Genomic DNA, 16,558 nt, shown 5'->3' on the forward strand with positions numbered 1-16,558 from the left:
CTTTGTATTTGAAAAGGTATCATGAATTAGTAATCTATTTGATTATTAGCAAAGCAGAACGTTTTTTCAACACAGGCGGTCGCTGCACGTCCTCTGCAGGGGCAACAACAGCCTTATGTGACACTTCAAACTTTGTATTTTGTATACAATATGACTGACCAGCTGGTCATATCATGGAAAAACTAACTAATATAGCAATCCCTATGAGTTAGTGTTTTACGCCAAAAGGTAGCATTTATTTACTTTACGATACGCGTGTATGGTCGTGGGACCATTACATTAACATAAATATTCATACTCACAAGGCGTGCGGCGCTGACTATGTTCTCTTGTCACAACTAGATCTCTTCTGGAGAGGTAAGTAATACTTGAAATTTAGAGTAAGGGGCCGGCCCTTCCATATACAGAGTGTGAGTGTGTGTGTGTGTGTGGGGGGGGGGGGGGGGGGAGGAGGGGGGTGTTGAGCAGCAATGAGTAACAAAAATGCCGTACATAAAGTGCACTCACGAATGTTAAGAATTTTGGCAAAGTTTGTTGAATGTCGCCGTTCTTGAAGAGTGAAAATAGTGTTAGAAGCTCGATCAGGTAAATCAGGTCGAAAAAAGCCTTTGGATCGTGACGTTCTTATATAGGCACAGACAGCCTACCAGAAACTGTCGTCTCGCAACTTTTCAAACGATCTGGTCTGCCTTGTTTGAAAGCAAACCAGGAGCAGACGTCTCTAAATGTTACTCGCTGTCACCGTCAACCCTCGACATTTTACTAGCACACTAATCACACGCTGTTTCAGATAATTACAGATGAAAAAAAGTTGGTTGGATGGTTGCTTAACGCCGCACTCAGCAATATTCGAGTAATATGACGGCGGTCTGTAAATAATCACTGGATTGTGTGGTCCAGACTCGACTATTTACAGACCGCAGTCATATAGCTGGAATATTGCTGAGTGCAGCGTTAAACAACAAACAAACAAAGAAATCCTAAGATAAACCTCAAAAGGGAACGCTCTAACTTTGGCGGTTAAAACTTTATATCATAACAGTGGCTCGTGTAATGTTAAACTGTCACAGGTTGCATGGAAATGGACAACTATCTTGTCATTTTATTCACACTCGCTAAAATGTCTCAGGTGGCACATGTGTACCTGTGAATAGTGGCTATTGTGAGGCGTAAGGTAAGTTATAAAGGCACTAAAAGTCTCTACATATTGTTGTATCTGCATGGTGTGAATAGAATTGTAAGAAAATTGCTGACTGGTAGGGTGATAGTAGTATAGTCAGTATCCGCCTGGTGAAATGCAATCTAACCACTATGTTCAAAAGTAGATATACGTGAGGGAATAATGTGTATAATGATTGGGGTAATAAACTGACTTAACTCTGATTGTGTTGTGGTACGGTACCTTGGTTTACCTCACCTTCCCGGCCCTCAGCACGGAATAAAAGGGATTACAGTAAACTACGGTTATAACGAACTCAAAGAGACTTCTAATTTTAGTTCGTTATAAACGTAGTTCGTTATAAGCATACATACAGCATAACTTCAGCAAATAGCCGGGACCAAAAAGTAAGTTCGTTATATCCGTCAGTACGTTATAAGAGTGTACGTTTTAACCGTAGTCTACTCTATTTGTAGGGCCTGGGTGAACAAGGAATATGGTATTACACTGATTATGTCAAGTCAGCTGTAGTTTAGTTTCATTACTGACACTAAATATTATTTTAAATGAAGTAATGATAAGAAACAATTTTATGGAGATGTTTTCAGTAGATGACCGTAAATATGTTACAATGTTTAGTGGACAACCTTTTCACTATGGCAAACGTTTAAATTTACACGAAGTTTATTCCTAACGGTCGAGGTACTCAGTAGTTGTTGTACATGGAGTGGTGCAAAGAACCAAAGAACTTAAACAGACAACTTGAATGCTCTTGACATGTTCAAGCGTCAGTTGGTTGACGGTTCCAAGTCGCTACAGGAGTACCTAGAAAATGTGTCTCTAATTACCGGGTTGCTAAACTTGTCATTAAGATGCATTTCATTATGGAAGATCGACTGGGTGGTCAGGCTCTCTGATTTGGTTGATGCATGTCATCGCATACCATTTGCGTAGATTGATGCTCATGATGTCAATCACTGGTTTTTCAGTTCCAGACTCGATTAGTTGCAGACCGCTTTCATATAGCTGAGTTCGGCGTTAAACAACAAAAACAAACAATGTAAACAATTCAGACTTTGTCTCAAACAGCTCTAGGCTTCGTTTCAACAAACAATCAAACAAAACAGATACAGCCTCGGTGTGTACTGGCAGTGTGTTTTTAGGACAAATTAATATGTACAGTTATTGCCAATATTTGTGTCATGTATCTACGTATGACAGTGGGAAACTGGATTTGAATAGTGTACTACTCGCATTTTAAGACATTATTTTCATATCAGTTCCGTGTTCATAGGACCCGTGAAGATCCGGGGTAGAATAGGCCTTCAGCAACCAATACTTGCTGTAACAAGCGACTATGCTTGTCGTAAGAGGCGACTAACAGGATCGGGTGGTCAGGCTCGCTGACTTGGTTGATGCATGTCATCGATCCCAATTGCGTGGATCGATGTTCATGATATAAATCACTGGATTGTCTGGTCCAGACTCGTTTATTTACAAACCGCCGTCATATAGCTGGAATATTGCTGAGTGCGGCGTTAAACAACAAACCAACAACCAACCAACCCTGTTCATAGAGTTACCTTTTCAAGACGCATCAATTTTAAGATTTACAGTATAGTATTATGTTCTGAACATCATCAATATATACTGATTCCATTATCCGTTTCTGTTTGTATACGTAAAATACACCACGTCACATACACCCTCCCGTGTTGCTAGCAAATGGTACGTCCCTTATAAATATTATTTACATTTTTAAAAATTTAATATGTTCAAATGCTAGATTTTTATTTATTTGATATGTTCAAGTGCTAGATACCAACGTGGAGATGTCTTTGAGAACGTTACTTGACTGCAAAGGGAACCCCTACACACTACTGGACGTAGATGGAACATACTTTCCTGACAGTTTCAATGGGGAAACTGTGAAGAACATTTCCAGCGTCAACATCCGTGACGATGATGTGCTGCTGTGTGGCCACGCACGATCAGGTATCTATGGAGATGTACACTTGGAACCACAGTTTGAACTCATTCTAAACTACATAAAATCTCGATGTATGAATAATCTTCAGAGACTTCAAATTGTCCTCGCCTTTGTTGATAACAGTGCATTGCTATCATCTCGTGTCATAAAGAGCAACATGCCCACTTGCTGGTGTAAATGTGTTTGACATTAATCGATGTGGACGTGTAAAGAATCCGAATGATTACTGCTGTTTTATAGTTATGACTTCAACTTTCTAATAGTCACCTTTCCCTTCATATCGAGCAATATTCCATCAGCTCAAAATTTGGTGTTAACACAACTTGTGAGATACAATGGAGCATGCCCTTTCCAACAAGATTTCAAAAAGCGTCACACCACTACTCTTGCTCAAAAGTTGTTTGTTCATTGCCACAACATTCAAGGCCTCAGTAAAGCTTTCAAAAAGAAAGACATGTTTACTCCAGGTGAGCAATTAACTTGCCTTTGCATGTGTTTGTGACGGGTGCCACCCGTGGGGCAGAATACGCTCACCTTTTCGTGAACACTTGGTATCATCGCTTTTTAGATAGTCATTCATAAACAATAGCTTATGATATATCCACAACCGTACGGTCGACTCTGCTTTTGACTCTGCAGAGATTCCTTTTGAATATGGAAATGGTTTTGTCGGTTTTATTATTACGATAGAAAAGGCACAAATACATCATCTAATACGTGATAGATGCTAACACTCCAGGATGAAGACATCAAAGTTGCGGTTACATTCAAACTCTTTCACAACGTGTTCGCATTGCGAGGTATCTTGGATATTACGACTTGTGTTTCAAATTTCAGGAACACATCTAACATTTGAACTGATCCATATGCTGATAAGAAGAAAAGCGGAACTGAGTCCTCTTGAAAAGGAGACTCAGACGCTAGAATTGCAACCAGAAGAGGTTGTGAGTTGTCTCCCATCACCAAGGATTCTGAATACGCATGTCCAGTTTCACTTATTGCCAACACAAGTGCGAAAGAAGAAAACAAAGATTATCTACTTGATGCGAGACCCAAGGGATGTGATCGTGTCTCGATTTGTTGTGACGAATCAATATAGGACAAATGAACGCACAATGGTGGGATTTGATGAATACCTGGTAGCTTCGGTTGAGGGAAAAGGTACCCTAATAGACTGCTATTGGTTTGAACTCTGGCGAGACATTAGCATATATATTGAGACGAGTTGGTTTTATTTTTTAAAATCATTAAGTAGCAAAACTAGAATGACTTCTGTTTTGGATGTAGATCAATGTGATTATTTCTCTAAGTACAGAGAAAGTTCATGTAATAATAACATCTATTTTAAAGGAAACAAATATCCAGTGTTATCACATTTTGTTAAATGTGGGACATCCATTTTTTTATTTTCTTGTTATGCAGGGAAGATATTTCTGTTGGTGAAGCCAGTATGAATCATATAATCGAAATTTTATTTTTCGTAATTGTTCCTCGTGTAAAGTAATAGTCGAATCTGTCATTTAGCTCATACACATCAATAAGACATCGCCATGATTGCAATTGCCTGGTATTAGGATTGCTGAGTTAGGTTGCAGATCTGAAGTATGGATATATGAATACACTGTTGAAAATCTGTTGTAGTTGCCTGGGGCTCCTGGTTCGATGATGTTATATCTTGGGAGAAAGTTATGAGTGAGTCCGACCATCCAGTGTTGATTGTCAGATACGAAGAGACCAAGCAGGTAGGATGATGATGATGATGATGATGATGATGGTCGAGATTTAAAGAGCGCTTCCGGAGGACGCGATTTCGCACTCAGGGTATATGAACGTATGAATAATTTACAAGTGCATATCCATCATATTATTCCCCATGAAGGGGTTAAGGGTGAGTGAGGGAAGTAAAATAATAACACTAGAGTCATGGAGATATTTTAGAATTTGGACCTTGGACTTTTAGTTCTGGGTATTGGACGTTTAATTGAGGGATGTGTCTTTCGTATGTGAAGGTGGGGATGTTGGAAGTTCAGGTGTAGGGTATTAAGATCATACCGTTATTATTGAATTCATGAGGTAATTGCGTAGGTGGTAATAGATGGATGATTTAGTGAGGAGTTGGTTAATTACAGTTACGTTTTCCAATCAGTTTTATTTAAGGATTGACTGTGTATTTTTTTCGGTTCATTGAGGTATGAATCGAAAAACCGATGTGCAAACTGTATGAATCTGTATAGCGGATTCTTACAAAAGTTGGGGAAGTGAATGCAATAAGACGTGACCAATTCAGGTAATCAGAATGCAGGAATTTCAGCGAACACAACGAAAATTTTATTATATGCGACTATTTGTATATTTGTTATTTTGCACTACAGTATTCCATCTTCCCAAGGCAAGAGAGTTAACTGACTATAAAAGTCCATTTTCCACCCTTTCCGAACTAGGCTGGTATTATATGGTGTTACATTTTGGCTGGACTAACGAGTCTATGCATAGTCCAATCAAAATCGCGCAACGAAATCGAAATCAGGTTCGTAAACTGTCGTGTAGATTTGGATCGATTGCAGGATTTGCGAAGCATATGCACCGCCAACTCGTTGTCAGCAGACATTTTCCAAACCTTTTCATGTTTTTAATCAAGGTGCTCACGTGATTTGATGCACTTCGCGATGTAAGACCCGTTTTATCACAATATAGATCTTGATTATCGATCAGATCGTCTTGACTCGGCGCCGCCATTTTGTTTGAAACAAATGAAAGTGACGGAATCTGATTGGTCCATAGGAGAGGCTAAGAAGGGACATAACTCGTAATAACCACTGGTGGCGCTACGATAAAGCCCAGGAATTCCAGCCTAGTTCGGCAAGGGTGGAAACTGGACTTTTAAAGTCAGTTAACTCTCTTGCCTCCTGAAGATGCAGTATTCCAACTACTGCTCAACTTATAAGTTTTCCACTAGTTCTTGATTCACACAGATGTCCCTGTCAAATGTTAAGTCGTATATATCATTCAGTCTGTAATCGGTGTAGGATTACACGGGATTAATCACTCGATCTAATTTAGTTATAACATCCCCCCCCCCCCCCCCCCCCCCCCTACGATGAGCAGCAGAGACCTGGGGACCCAGTCTAATCCCTTTCCCCAAGTATCCAAGGATCCGGCCACTTAATAACGTTGTTAGAGACAGGATATTTTGTCAGACACTTTTTTTCAATCTTATGTCTGTGTAGGAGCTGGGGCTAATCTTTTCCCAGTAAATTCTGGTACAATTATTTTTTTTAAAAGAATCCCATCTTCAGTCTGTGCTTATTGAAAATTTAATATAGGTAAAATTTGAAAGTCTTTTCTACATACTCAGTCACCAAACTAATGTTTCTTTCTCTGGTATGGCCTATAGTCATTAGTTGGTGTTTGATATATTTCAGAATCCGTTCCGTGTGATCAGGAGTATTTCAGAATTTCTCAACATAAAGTGTCCAGATCAGCTAGTCCGTGACATAGCTATTCAATCTGATTTTAAACACATGAAGACAGCAAAGGGAGACATTGCTGATAAACGAGATGGTGAGGCCATCCACTACAGAAAAGGTAAGTATAATTCCGTGAAGTATCAATCATGACAGTCTATAGGAACAATATTTAAAGGAACCCCCAGATTTATTCAGAAATGGTATTGCAAAATCCAATCTCATTAAAATCGGATCTTAGTTCTCGCTGTCGCTAAACAAAGATCTGAGGACGTCCCATTACGGGTCACTTCAGAACGACATCTGACCAATCAAAGCGTCGCTTACCAGAACATGAAAGTGACAGTCGGAATGAGTTTTCTAATCATGCAACCTCGAAAACGTTAACACGGGGTATTCCGAACGACAGCTATGGACTGATTCCGTCTATCTCTCGCTATCGCGGGATAAACATTTGAAGAGAGGAGGCGTTGCACAGTACGTGGGAAGTTCTGCAATACAATCGCAACTATATATTAGACATTTCGGAATGTTTTAATCAAAAACTGTGTCAACATATATTTCAAGCGTAGTCTGAAGCTGGAGAAAGCTGCAATCTCATTGCCTGATATCGAGATCTGGTTATTCGATTCAGTGGTCGGTCAAAGTTCGCGAAAGGTCGTTCTGACGTGACCCGTGATGGTATGTCCTCAGATCTTTGTTTTGCGGAAGCGAGAACTTAGATTCTGATTTAAATGAGATTGAGTAAAATCAATATCTGGTCTATGCCCCATATGAGCATCGATGCAGGCACGACATCGAATGTGTATAATGAAAATCAAACGCTGGAATCCTTCGCCAGTTTCCTTGTAGGGTCTGCCCAAGGTGTTGAATATTCTGGGAAAGTTGGGTCTCTTGAGAACCCTTCAGCCAAGAACATTCCAAAGGTTGGTTTGTTGGTTTGTTGTTTAACCCCGCACTAAGCAATATTCCAGCTATATGACGGCGGTCTGTAAATAATCGAGTCTGGACCAGACAATCCATTGATTAATATCATGAGCATCGATCCACGCAATTAGGATCGATGACATGCAATCATGTCTAATCATGTACACATTTTAGTAATTTTCCTTTGTACCCGACCAATAAACCATGTGTAACCAGGATCTGTCAACGTGGACGGCATTTTTGCATGTGCAATGTGCTAAGTTTGAGCGAGTTTTCTATCCGCCATTCGGTGACTGTGTCTCGTGCAACAAATATGGTCATTTCTAATAGCTGAAATGGCAGGGGTTCCCTTACATATCGTTCATAGTATATAATAAAACGTCAACGCCAGAGAACAACCAGTCTCGAAACAGATTCGAGTCGGCGTAAAGGGCAACATAGCGGTTAACATTAGAGGAATGGATCACTGAAATCTGTGATGACACCAGATGTTCGCGAGACACGATTCTAATATTTTTCTGGGGTTTCAAATCACAACATCCCATGCCTCTGATGGACCTATAGTCAGTATGGCCTGAACTAATATCTCTCATTTTAGATTAAGAATAAAATATACTTTGATATGTAATAACGTTGGCAATATTTGAAAAGCAATGATTGTTCTTGTAGATACCAACACCGATGTTTAATATGCCTTTGCATCTGTTTGTTGCCACCGGTGGGACAGGATACGCTAAACGTTTCCCGAACACCCGGTATCATCATTATTTGATAGTCATTCTTAAAGAAATTTTCATGATATAGTCGGAATCGTACAATCGACTCTGCTTGTGATAGCATAGTTTGCAGCTTCAGTCCTTGATGGTTACATTTCACACATTTTGGTTGGTTGGTTTGTTGTTTAACGCCGCACTCAGCAATATTCCAGCTATATGACGGCGGTCTGTAAATAATCGAGTCTGGACCAGACAATCCAGTGATTAATATCATAAGCATCGATCCACGCAATTGGGATCGATGACATGCATCAACCAAGTCAGCGAGCCTGACCACACGATCCCGTTTGTCGCCTTTTATGACAAGCATAGTCGCTGAGCTACAATCGAGCATGCTCTTTCCACAAGATTTCAAAGAGCGTCGTGCGACTCTTGCTTAGACGTTGTTTGATCAAGGCTGTCCACAACATGCAAGGCCTCAGTGAAACTTTCCAAAAGTTTTGTGGTAAACATGTGGAGGACATTAACAAATTTGACGCATTCGTAACAAAAATGATGTCCGGTGCAATTCCCTACTTTGACTGGTACCACATGTTCCTTTGGTATCTTAGGTGAACAATGCACTTGCCTTTGCATGTGTTTGTGACGGTGTCACCAGGATATCACTGTTGGTATCATCACTATTGGAAAGTGATTCATGAACACATGCTCACGATATAGTCGTAATACAATCGACTCTGCTTCGGCAGAGATTTCTCTTTAGTATGTAAAGAGTTTTGTATCTTTCATTTACTGTTTTTATGACTATGTAAAGGGTTTTGTCGCTTTTATTAAAATTATTCCTTTCATCATTTTAGGCATTATTGGCGACTGGAAGAACTGGTTCACTGCTGTCCAGACAAAGGACTTCAATGACATTTACACGCAGAAAATGAAGCATTCCAAATTTTATAATTGGTACTTGTAGAGCGTGTTTGTGGTGTTGTTTACAAAAGAGAATGTCGAATGTCCTAACATTCTATGCTTCATTAAGCTGATGAGTAAGTAAGACTTACAAGAAGGTTTACAAGAATGAATTTTTCACATTGTGTAGCTCATGTGGGAAATCGAACCCGGGCCATCAGCGTGACAAGCGAGCACGTTCACCACTAAGTTATGCACGGGCTTCAAGAGTGTAGAGATGATTTGTGTAATTCAAGGAAGAGTCCTTGAAACATATATCAAATAAATATGCTTAGATTAAGATACTGTATTGGATCTCTTGAAAATAAAACACTCACAACGAGATTTTGTTAGTGCTTTATTGATATCAGATATAGAAGAACCACACTCCCGAATAACAATTTATATTATTTTGAATATTTATTTATGACTATATTGAACAAAAGCGATTAGTTCTTTGCATGAAAGATTCTCGAACGAAATCGGTTTGACGGTTGAGTCGTGGGTGCATGGGGTCGTGTGACGATCATCCTAGCAGTCGACGTTGTGAGCGTAGTCGCAGGTTTGGATGTCGTTGTTCCACTTCATGTCAGATGGACAATTCTGCTCATACACGCGGCCTCCCTCCACACAAATCAGGAAGCGGGAGCAGTCCCGGGGGTGGCGCTGAAACATCCCCAGGGAGGGGTCACAGCTGTTGACAGGAGGGACGGGCGCCTGAGTCGCGGTGAAGCTGCAGACGTTGATGCTGGCGTCGTAAATGGTGCCAGGCCCGCATGACCTACGAACGGCAACTCCGTGAGCGCATTGGTAGAAGCGTGTACCGTCGGTAGCGTGAGGGTGGTACTTTATTTCACCAGCGGGACATCGATCTGAAAATTATGTGTTACTTTATAAAAATAATAATTAAAAGCGAACATTTCAGTCATGTTATTTGTATTTTGATAGGACACTGGGAATACGTTGAAGCGGAGAATACTTGAATCCGGAGATATTAGTTTGAATATGTTGACGTTGAGATACTTGACCCAGAAATCATAACTGGCAGTCCAAATAAGTGGTTGGTTGGTTTGTGTGTTGTTTAGCGCCGCACTCAGCAATATTCCAGCTATATGACGGCGGTCTGTAAAATATCGAGTCTGGACCAGACAATCCAGTGATTAATATCATGAGTATCGATCCACGCAATTGGGATCGATGACATGTATCAAACAAGTCAGCGAGCCTGACCACCCGATCCCGTTAGTCGCCCGACAAGCATAGTCGCCTTTTACAGCATGCATGGGCTGCTGAAGACCTATTCTACCCCGGACCTTCACGGGTCCCGAGTAAGTGGGTGAAGCTTTACGCCACATTTAGCAATATTCAAACTGTATCACAGCGGGGTGACATTGCATTGAAGTGTTTGAGGGGTTCGAATACGAGTCCTCGCCGAAACTAGTTAATGCTTTAACAACCAGACTAATCCACACCCACGCTTTGAACAGCTATGCGTTTGTTATCACGTGAGGTAAAGAAATAAGGACAGTCACACCTACAAACCTAGATCAGTCTTTACACTCAAGGTTTAAGTTATATATACCTCTTTACTTCATAAGCCGCCAATAATTTCATTAACATATATCCGTTGATGTCGCTTACCGCCGCATGCGTCTGTGTTACAAGTATTCGTTCCGTTCTCCTTGTCGACACCAGAGCAGTCGGCGCCACCAAACTGAGGCACTGGTTTGTTGCAGGACCTCTTCCGGTGCTGGTTGATGGTCCCCCCTCCACACAAGGCCGAACAGTCTCCACCCTTCCAGGCTCCCCACTCGGACCACCCACCGTCAACTGTAATGCGGCATGATGACAGCAGAATGAGGGCAAAGCCGGAATTATGATTTACAATTGTATTGATTTCATTTGTCGGGTGGAATAGGCTACCGATAAATATGTGTTCGATGGTAACACAAGGATGCCTCAAGGTGATATGCATCACGATACATTCTACCCCTTAGGGGACTCGACCTGGGTCGACAACGTGCGAAATCTTTTACCACCAGGCTAACCAATCGCACCTTAATGTTGTAGTTTGTTTGTTGTTCAACGCCACACTCAGTAATATTCAAGCGGTCTGTAAATAATCAAGCCTGGACCAGACAATCCAGTGTTTGACATCATGAGCATCGATCCGCGCAATTAGGACCTATGACATGCATCAACCAAGTCAGCGAGCCTGACCACCCGATCCTGTTAGTCGCTTTTACGACAAGCATAATCGCCTATTACGGCAAGCATGGGTTGCTGTAGACCCATTCTACCCCGGATCTTCACGGGCCACTCAATGTTGTAAGTGAGACTGAGTGAACGTTTTGGTTTAACGCCATTTTGAACTGTATCTATGCTATATAACGTGGTTGCAGCTGGGTGTGAGAGCAAATGTGATACAGGTCTTTCACGCTTTCACACCACGACTGAATGTATGGTTCTGACAAACTTTAAAATATGATACGAGCGAACTCTGATTCGAACCCACGCTCACAGATTTCTTGTGCCCCACTTAATGTTTATTGGAAAAAATCAAAGGCAAAACTTTGTACAGATTACTATTAATCTACGTAGATGTAGAAATATAGTAAATTTGATGCAAAAAATAATTTCATCAACAAAAGCCAGACGGGTACCAGACCAGGTAATAGCCCTGGGAGAAGGGCACAATAGACACGCCAGGGAATTTATGAAAAAAAAGTTAGTCAAAGAGAATGCTTGAAAAAATAATAATGCGTTCGACTGCTGATAAACGGAAATGGTCTGCATCAAACATGACATTGTTCCGATGATGTTTTTTATTACAAAAACATATTTAGGCTCATAGAATTAATGAAAAAAATATTTCGTTTTGCAGATGTAGTTGAAATGCATCGTTTGCATCCATAATGCCATATAGGTAAATTATGGTTTGTGTATTATTTCTACTTGACTATAGATATCACCTAAACTGAACATTTAAACGACGATACGCATAATTAACGTCTAAAATAGTAAAGTGATTGTAGAGTAGGTGTATCAATTTGCATTTAAAATATCAATTTACTCCTTTCGAACATTTTCTCAACAAACACCAAGCCGTCGAACGACCTCTTTTACCACCACAGCATGGTAATTACTGTCGACATAACGATAACATAGACTGAATAAGTAGGCGTTCAGTAGTATTTCTTTTCATTATAATTACCCGGCTTATGCTTGATGGATAGAATGAATTGTCATTGAGAGAGTAAATCCATTTCCAACACGGACATTTGACAGCTGAGATAAAAATTGTAACTCAAGAAGTTTTGTTTGTTTGTTGTTTAACGCCGCACTCAGCAATATTTCAGCGATATGGCGGCGGTCTGTAAATAATCGAATCTGGACCAGACAACCCAGTGATTGATATCATGAGCATCGACCCACGCAATTGTGATCAATGACAAGCTTCAACTGAGTCAGCGAGCCTGACCACCCGATCCCGTTAGTCGCCTCTTACGACAAGCATAGTCGCCTTTTACGGCAAGCATGGGTTGCTGAAGACCTATTCTACCCCGGATCTTCATGGGGCGCGAAAAGGAACACCACCCACTCACAGAGTGTGCATACAACAGTAACTATTCTTTTGTTAAAATCCAGTGATTGAAAATATGCTTCATAAAGTCATAAGCCAATACAAAAAGAAAATAATATGACGCTGTTTTATGTTTCGTTTTCTGCCTCTTAGGAAATTAATCAAATACATCGTAAACAATAATATTAAACTCAGTCCAGGCTTAGCTATCGGTTGGTTGGTTGGTTGGTTGGTTTGTTGTTTAACGCCGCACTCAGCAATATTCCAGCTATATGACGGCGGTCTGTAAATAATCGAGTCTGGACCAGACAATCCAGTGATTAATATCATGAGCATCGATCCGCGCAATTGGGATCGATGACATCCCGTAAGTCGCCTTTTACGACAAGCATAGTCACCTTTTACGGCAAGCATGAGTTGCTGAAGACCTATTCTACCCCGGAATCTTCACGGGTCCTTAGCTATCGGGAACTCACTAGGGCAAGGCTGCTCGTTACATGCGACGACGTCTACTTTACGGCAGCCCCCGGCACACTTGTGTCCCCCATTGCTTGGGGCAGGTGCGGTGCAGGTGCGGTCCATGGTAATCTCCTTCTCACCCCCTCCACACGTCTCCGAGCACTGGGTCTCACTTATGGCAGACCAGGGTGACCACTGTCCATGTGCTGCAAGATCAATGTAACTCCTTTCGACTTGCGAACATTTACTTCAATAAAAACCAAGCTGTCGAACGACTTGTCAATCCCTTTTATCGCAACTAGCATAATAATTACAGCGAACAAGATCAATGTTACACAATGAACTTCAGATCGCTTACACAATTAATGAATGGACCGATCTCATTGGGGCAACTGTTCTAACGACGCTTATTCTATTGTTATAAATATTGGATATTATTTGACTTTTAATATATTCAAATATGACGTTTCATTTACCGTGGCTATTGAAGCTCATATTCCATGTTGGTCAATTCGTTCATTTGACATATTCACAAATTTTATAGATAACATTTATGAGAAATAATATATCATAATATTTTCTTTTGAAAGATGGAATATTAATGTTTCAGAGAGAGATAAAAAACTAGGTATGTATAGACTCTAAAGTGAAACTTACTGCAGTCTTTGTAGCGTATCTCCGTCTTGTATCTAGAAAGGTACACATAATTTCTCAATATAGACATGTTTAAAATTGTTCACAGAGCCGATGACGACATTATGACATTTGATAAAATACATATTACCACATCAATACCACATCAATATGGGACCCGTGAAGATTCCGGGGTAGAATAGGTCTTCAGCAACGCATGCTTGCCGTAAAAAGCGCCTATGCTTGTCGTAAAAGGCGACTAACGGGATCGGTGGTCTGACTTGCTGACTTGGTTGATGCATGTCACCGATCCCAATTGCGTGGATCGATGCGCATGATATAAATCACTGGATTGTCTGGTCCAGACTTGATTATTTACAGACCGCCGTCATGTAGCTGGAATATTGCTGAGTGCGGCGTTAAACAACAATAATCCGAATATTCATGTTTATTTTGTTATCACTTTCTTGTGACTACCTCCGTGGTCTAAGTGGTAGAGCGTCTGCCTGGACAGAGGGCGGTCGGGGGTTCGATCCCTGGACGCGTCATACAAAAATACCTTAAAAGATGGTATTTTTTGTTACACTGCCTGGCGCTCGGCATTAAGGGTGCTAAAACAAGGACTGGTTAGGTGAAACCCTGCATATACAATATTATCTACAATATTATCACAACCATATCGTTGACGTTAGGTTATGACATTAACGAGTTACCTGTATCTCCAACACCTGCCCCAGCCGCGCCAGCCACATCGAGTCTTGTACACCTCCAGGTAGTACTGTAGGTAGGAACACCTGTATAAAACAGTGAGATAGGGTTAACGCCGCTTCATCAGACAAGATTTCAGTAATATCACGGCCTATCGGGATGTCCTGCCGAGCTTTACTGGACCATCCCTGAATGAATTCTGAATGAAACCCCTACAGCAAACTGTGTAGACATGACGGATATATACTCTATACTTGTTAATGCCTTTTTGACAAAAAGGAATTTTTTTTTACATTTCATTCTAATTAATACATAAAAAGTGTGTAAAAATATATTATGTCAGCAAAAAGAATGGATTCGATTTATCCCCATAAAAATCTCCTATTTTACCATTGATGTTTAACAACCTCACTCCAGATGATTCGTGTACAGTATTCATCACAACAACATTTTATGTATTTTTACTTAATATTAATTTTTTTTTATCGCCTATTGTATGCACTTTGTTGATTTCAATCTTATTACGGGGCACGGGTGGCCCAGTCGTCTAAGGCGCTGCGCTTTGAAGAGTTGCGACCTTTGGGCCCTCCAGAAACCTATCATTGTGGGTTCCAATCCCGGTCCGCCCCGATTATGTTTCTAGGTGTGTCAGCACCATACCCGTGCTCGTTGGATTCACCGAAGTGGTAAACGACTGAGAACTGCATCACTTCGGGCTTTCCTCCCACATTAAGCTGACACGGCGTGATGTAACTGGAATACTGTTAAAAGCGGCGTTAAATCCAACTCACTCACTCAATCTTATTATTTACACCACAGTCCGCTGTCTGTGTATGTTTATGGAATGGGCGTTGTAAGTTGGACAGCGTTTGCCAAAATGATTTGACCTTTGAATGTCAATAAAATATGTTTAAAACAATGTCTTTGGATAATAAGAGACTAATACTATTAATATTCTGGCACTGGACTTGGGATTTTTATCAATTTCTTTCATTGCATTGACTGCTTCGAGACATTCAATTATTTTCTTTGTATTAATTTCAGAACACCTAGCACCTCCAGAGAAATCATGTCGCAGTATTTTCTGGAACACATTTTATTCTTCAAAACCTATTTCAGTTTATAACATGAGATCCAAACAGAGATTAACCTGTTAAAGATATTTCTAATTTGTCCTTAATGAATACAACATGTGGAATGCTTGGTAACACGGTGGTAGTATGTAGATTTCGTTCATAGGATCACACCTTTTCTAATTCTTTAGCTCGACATTGTACAATACGGTGGAGTTGATTTGTACTAATTTTGATGGTAGCCGATTCGCGCCTTACGCTGTGCATTATTTCGGATCTGACTCTTAAGAGTGACACGATCGACTCGATTACATACAGGCGGCTGTGACGTAGCTTGGATAATGCTGACTGCGGCGTAAAACTACATGCAGTCTCTACCTACAAACGATGACATTTAAACAGTGGTATGTCAAAGTGTAACCTACCTGTCCGCAGCAGAGACGTGGCTAGCTGCAACAGCCACCAACAGCAGGACAGACACCAAGGCGATGTTCATTGTGACAGACGCCCACACATGTACCTATCCCTTGCTCTGCAAACTGTCCTTTTTATAGAAGTGGTAATTACAAACCCAAAGTATTGAATTCTGCTGACATATCTTCAAGTTCACGTGCTTCTGACAAATGTCCTTATTTTGCATGAGAGATGAGTATTATTGCTTACCTTTGATACTGAGATTTATTTTGAAGAATTTTGATTATCGGCCATCTAGCCCACCTTGAGGTTCTAATTTCATACCAACGCGTTGGTATAATGGAGTTATGTCAACGTATGAGAATATGACTGTGAGCCAGTCATGTTCCTCGCTTCATTAATTTATGTTCAACTGACTTTGTACAAAGACGACCCCAGTAAGTTGATACTGAGAGAATGAGCTGCATTGAGCATTATAGAAATCACCTCT

General features: G+C 40.7%; 2 protein-coding genes across 2 annotated transcripts; one reads left to right on the forward strand and one right to left on the reverse strand.

The window, feature by feature from the left end:
• The first annotated feature begins 347 nt into the window (after positions 1–347).
• Positions 348–9,542, forward strand: LOC124112148 (sulfotransferase 1B1-like). The gene is made up of 6 exons (XM_046472128.2): positions 348–357; positions 2,972–3,154; positions 3,987–4,310; positions 4,791–4,891; positions 6,572–6,734; positions 9,114–9,542. The coding sequence occupies exons 2-6, from the start codon at positions 2,992–2,994 to the stop codon at positions 9,221–9,223; spliced, it is 861 nt and encodes a 286-aa protein (XP_046328084.2). The 5' UTR covers positions 348–357; positions 2,972–2,991; the 3' UTR covers positions 9,224–9,542.
• Position 9,543: 1 nt separating this feature from the next.
• LOC124112149 (hemicentin-1-like) lies at positions 9,544–16,189 on the reverse strand. The gene is made up of 6 exons (XM_046472129.2): positions 16,080–16,189; positions 14,587–14,667; positions 13,898–13,929; positions 13,258–13,446; positions 10,840–11,028; positions 9,544–10,070 (listed from the first exon to the last, which is right to left on the reverse strand). Exons 1-6 carry the CDS (start codon positions 16,148–16,150, stop codon positions 9,730–9,732), a joined length of 903 nt encoding a protein of 300 aa, XP_046328085.2. The 5' UTR covers positions 16,151–16,189; the 3' UTR covers positions 9,544–9,729.
• Between the last annotated feature and the right edge of the window lie 369 nt (positions 16,190–16,558).

The sequence above is a fragment of the Haliotis rufescens genome, unplaced genomic scaffold (genome assembly GCF_023055435.1).
Source record: "Haliotis rufescens isolate VD_foot unplaced genomic scaffold, xgHalRufe1.0.p SCAF_6, whole genome shotgun sequence".
Taxonomy (NCBI): domain Eukaryota; kingdom Metazoa; phylum Mollusca; class Gastropoda; order Lepetellida; family Haliotidae; genus Haliotis; species Haliotis rufescens.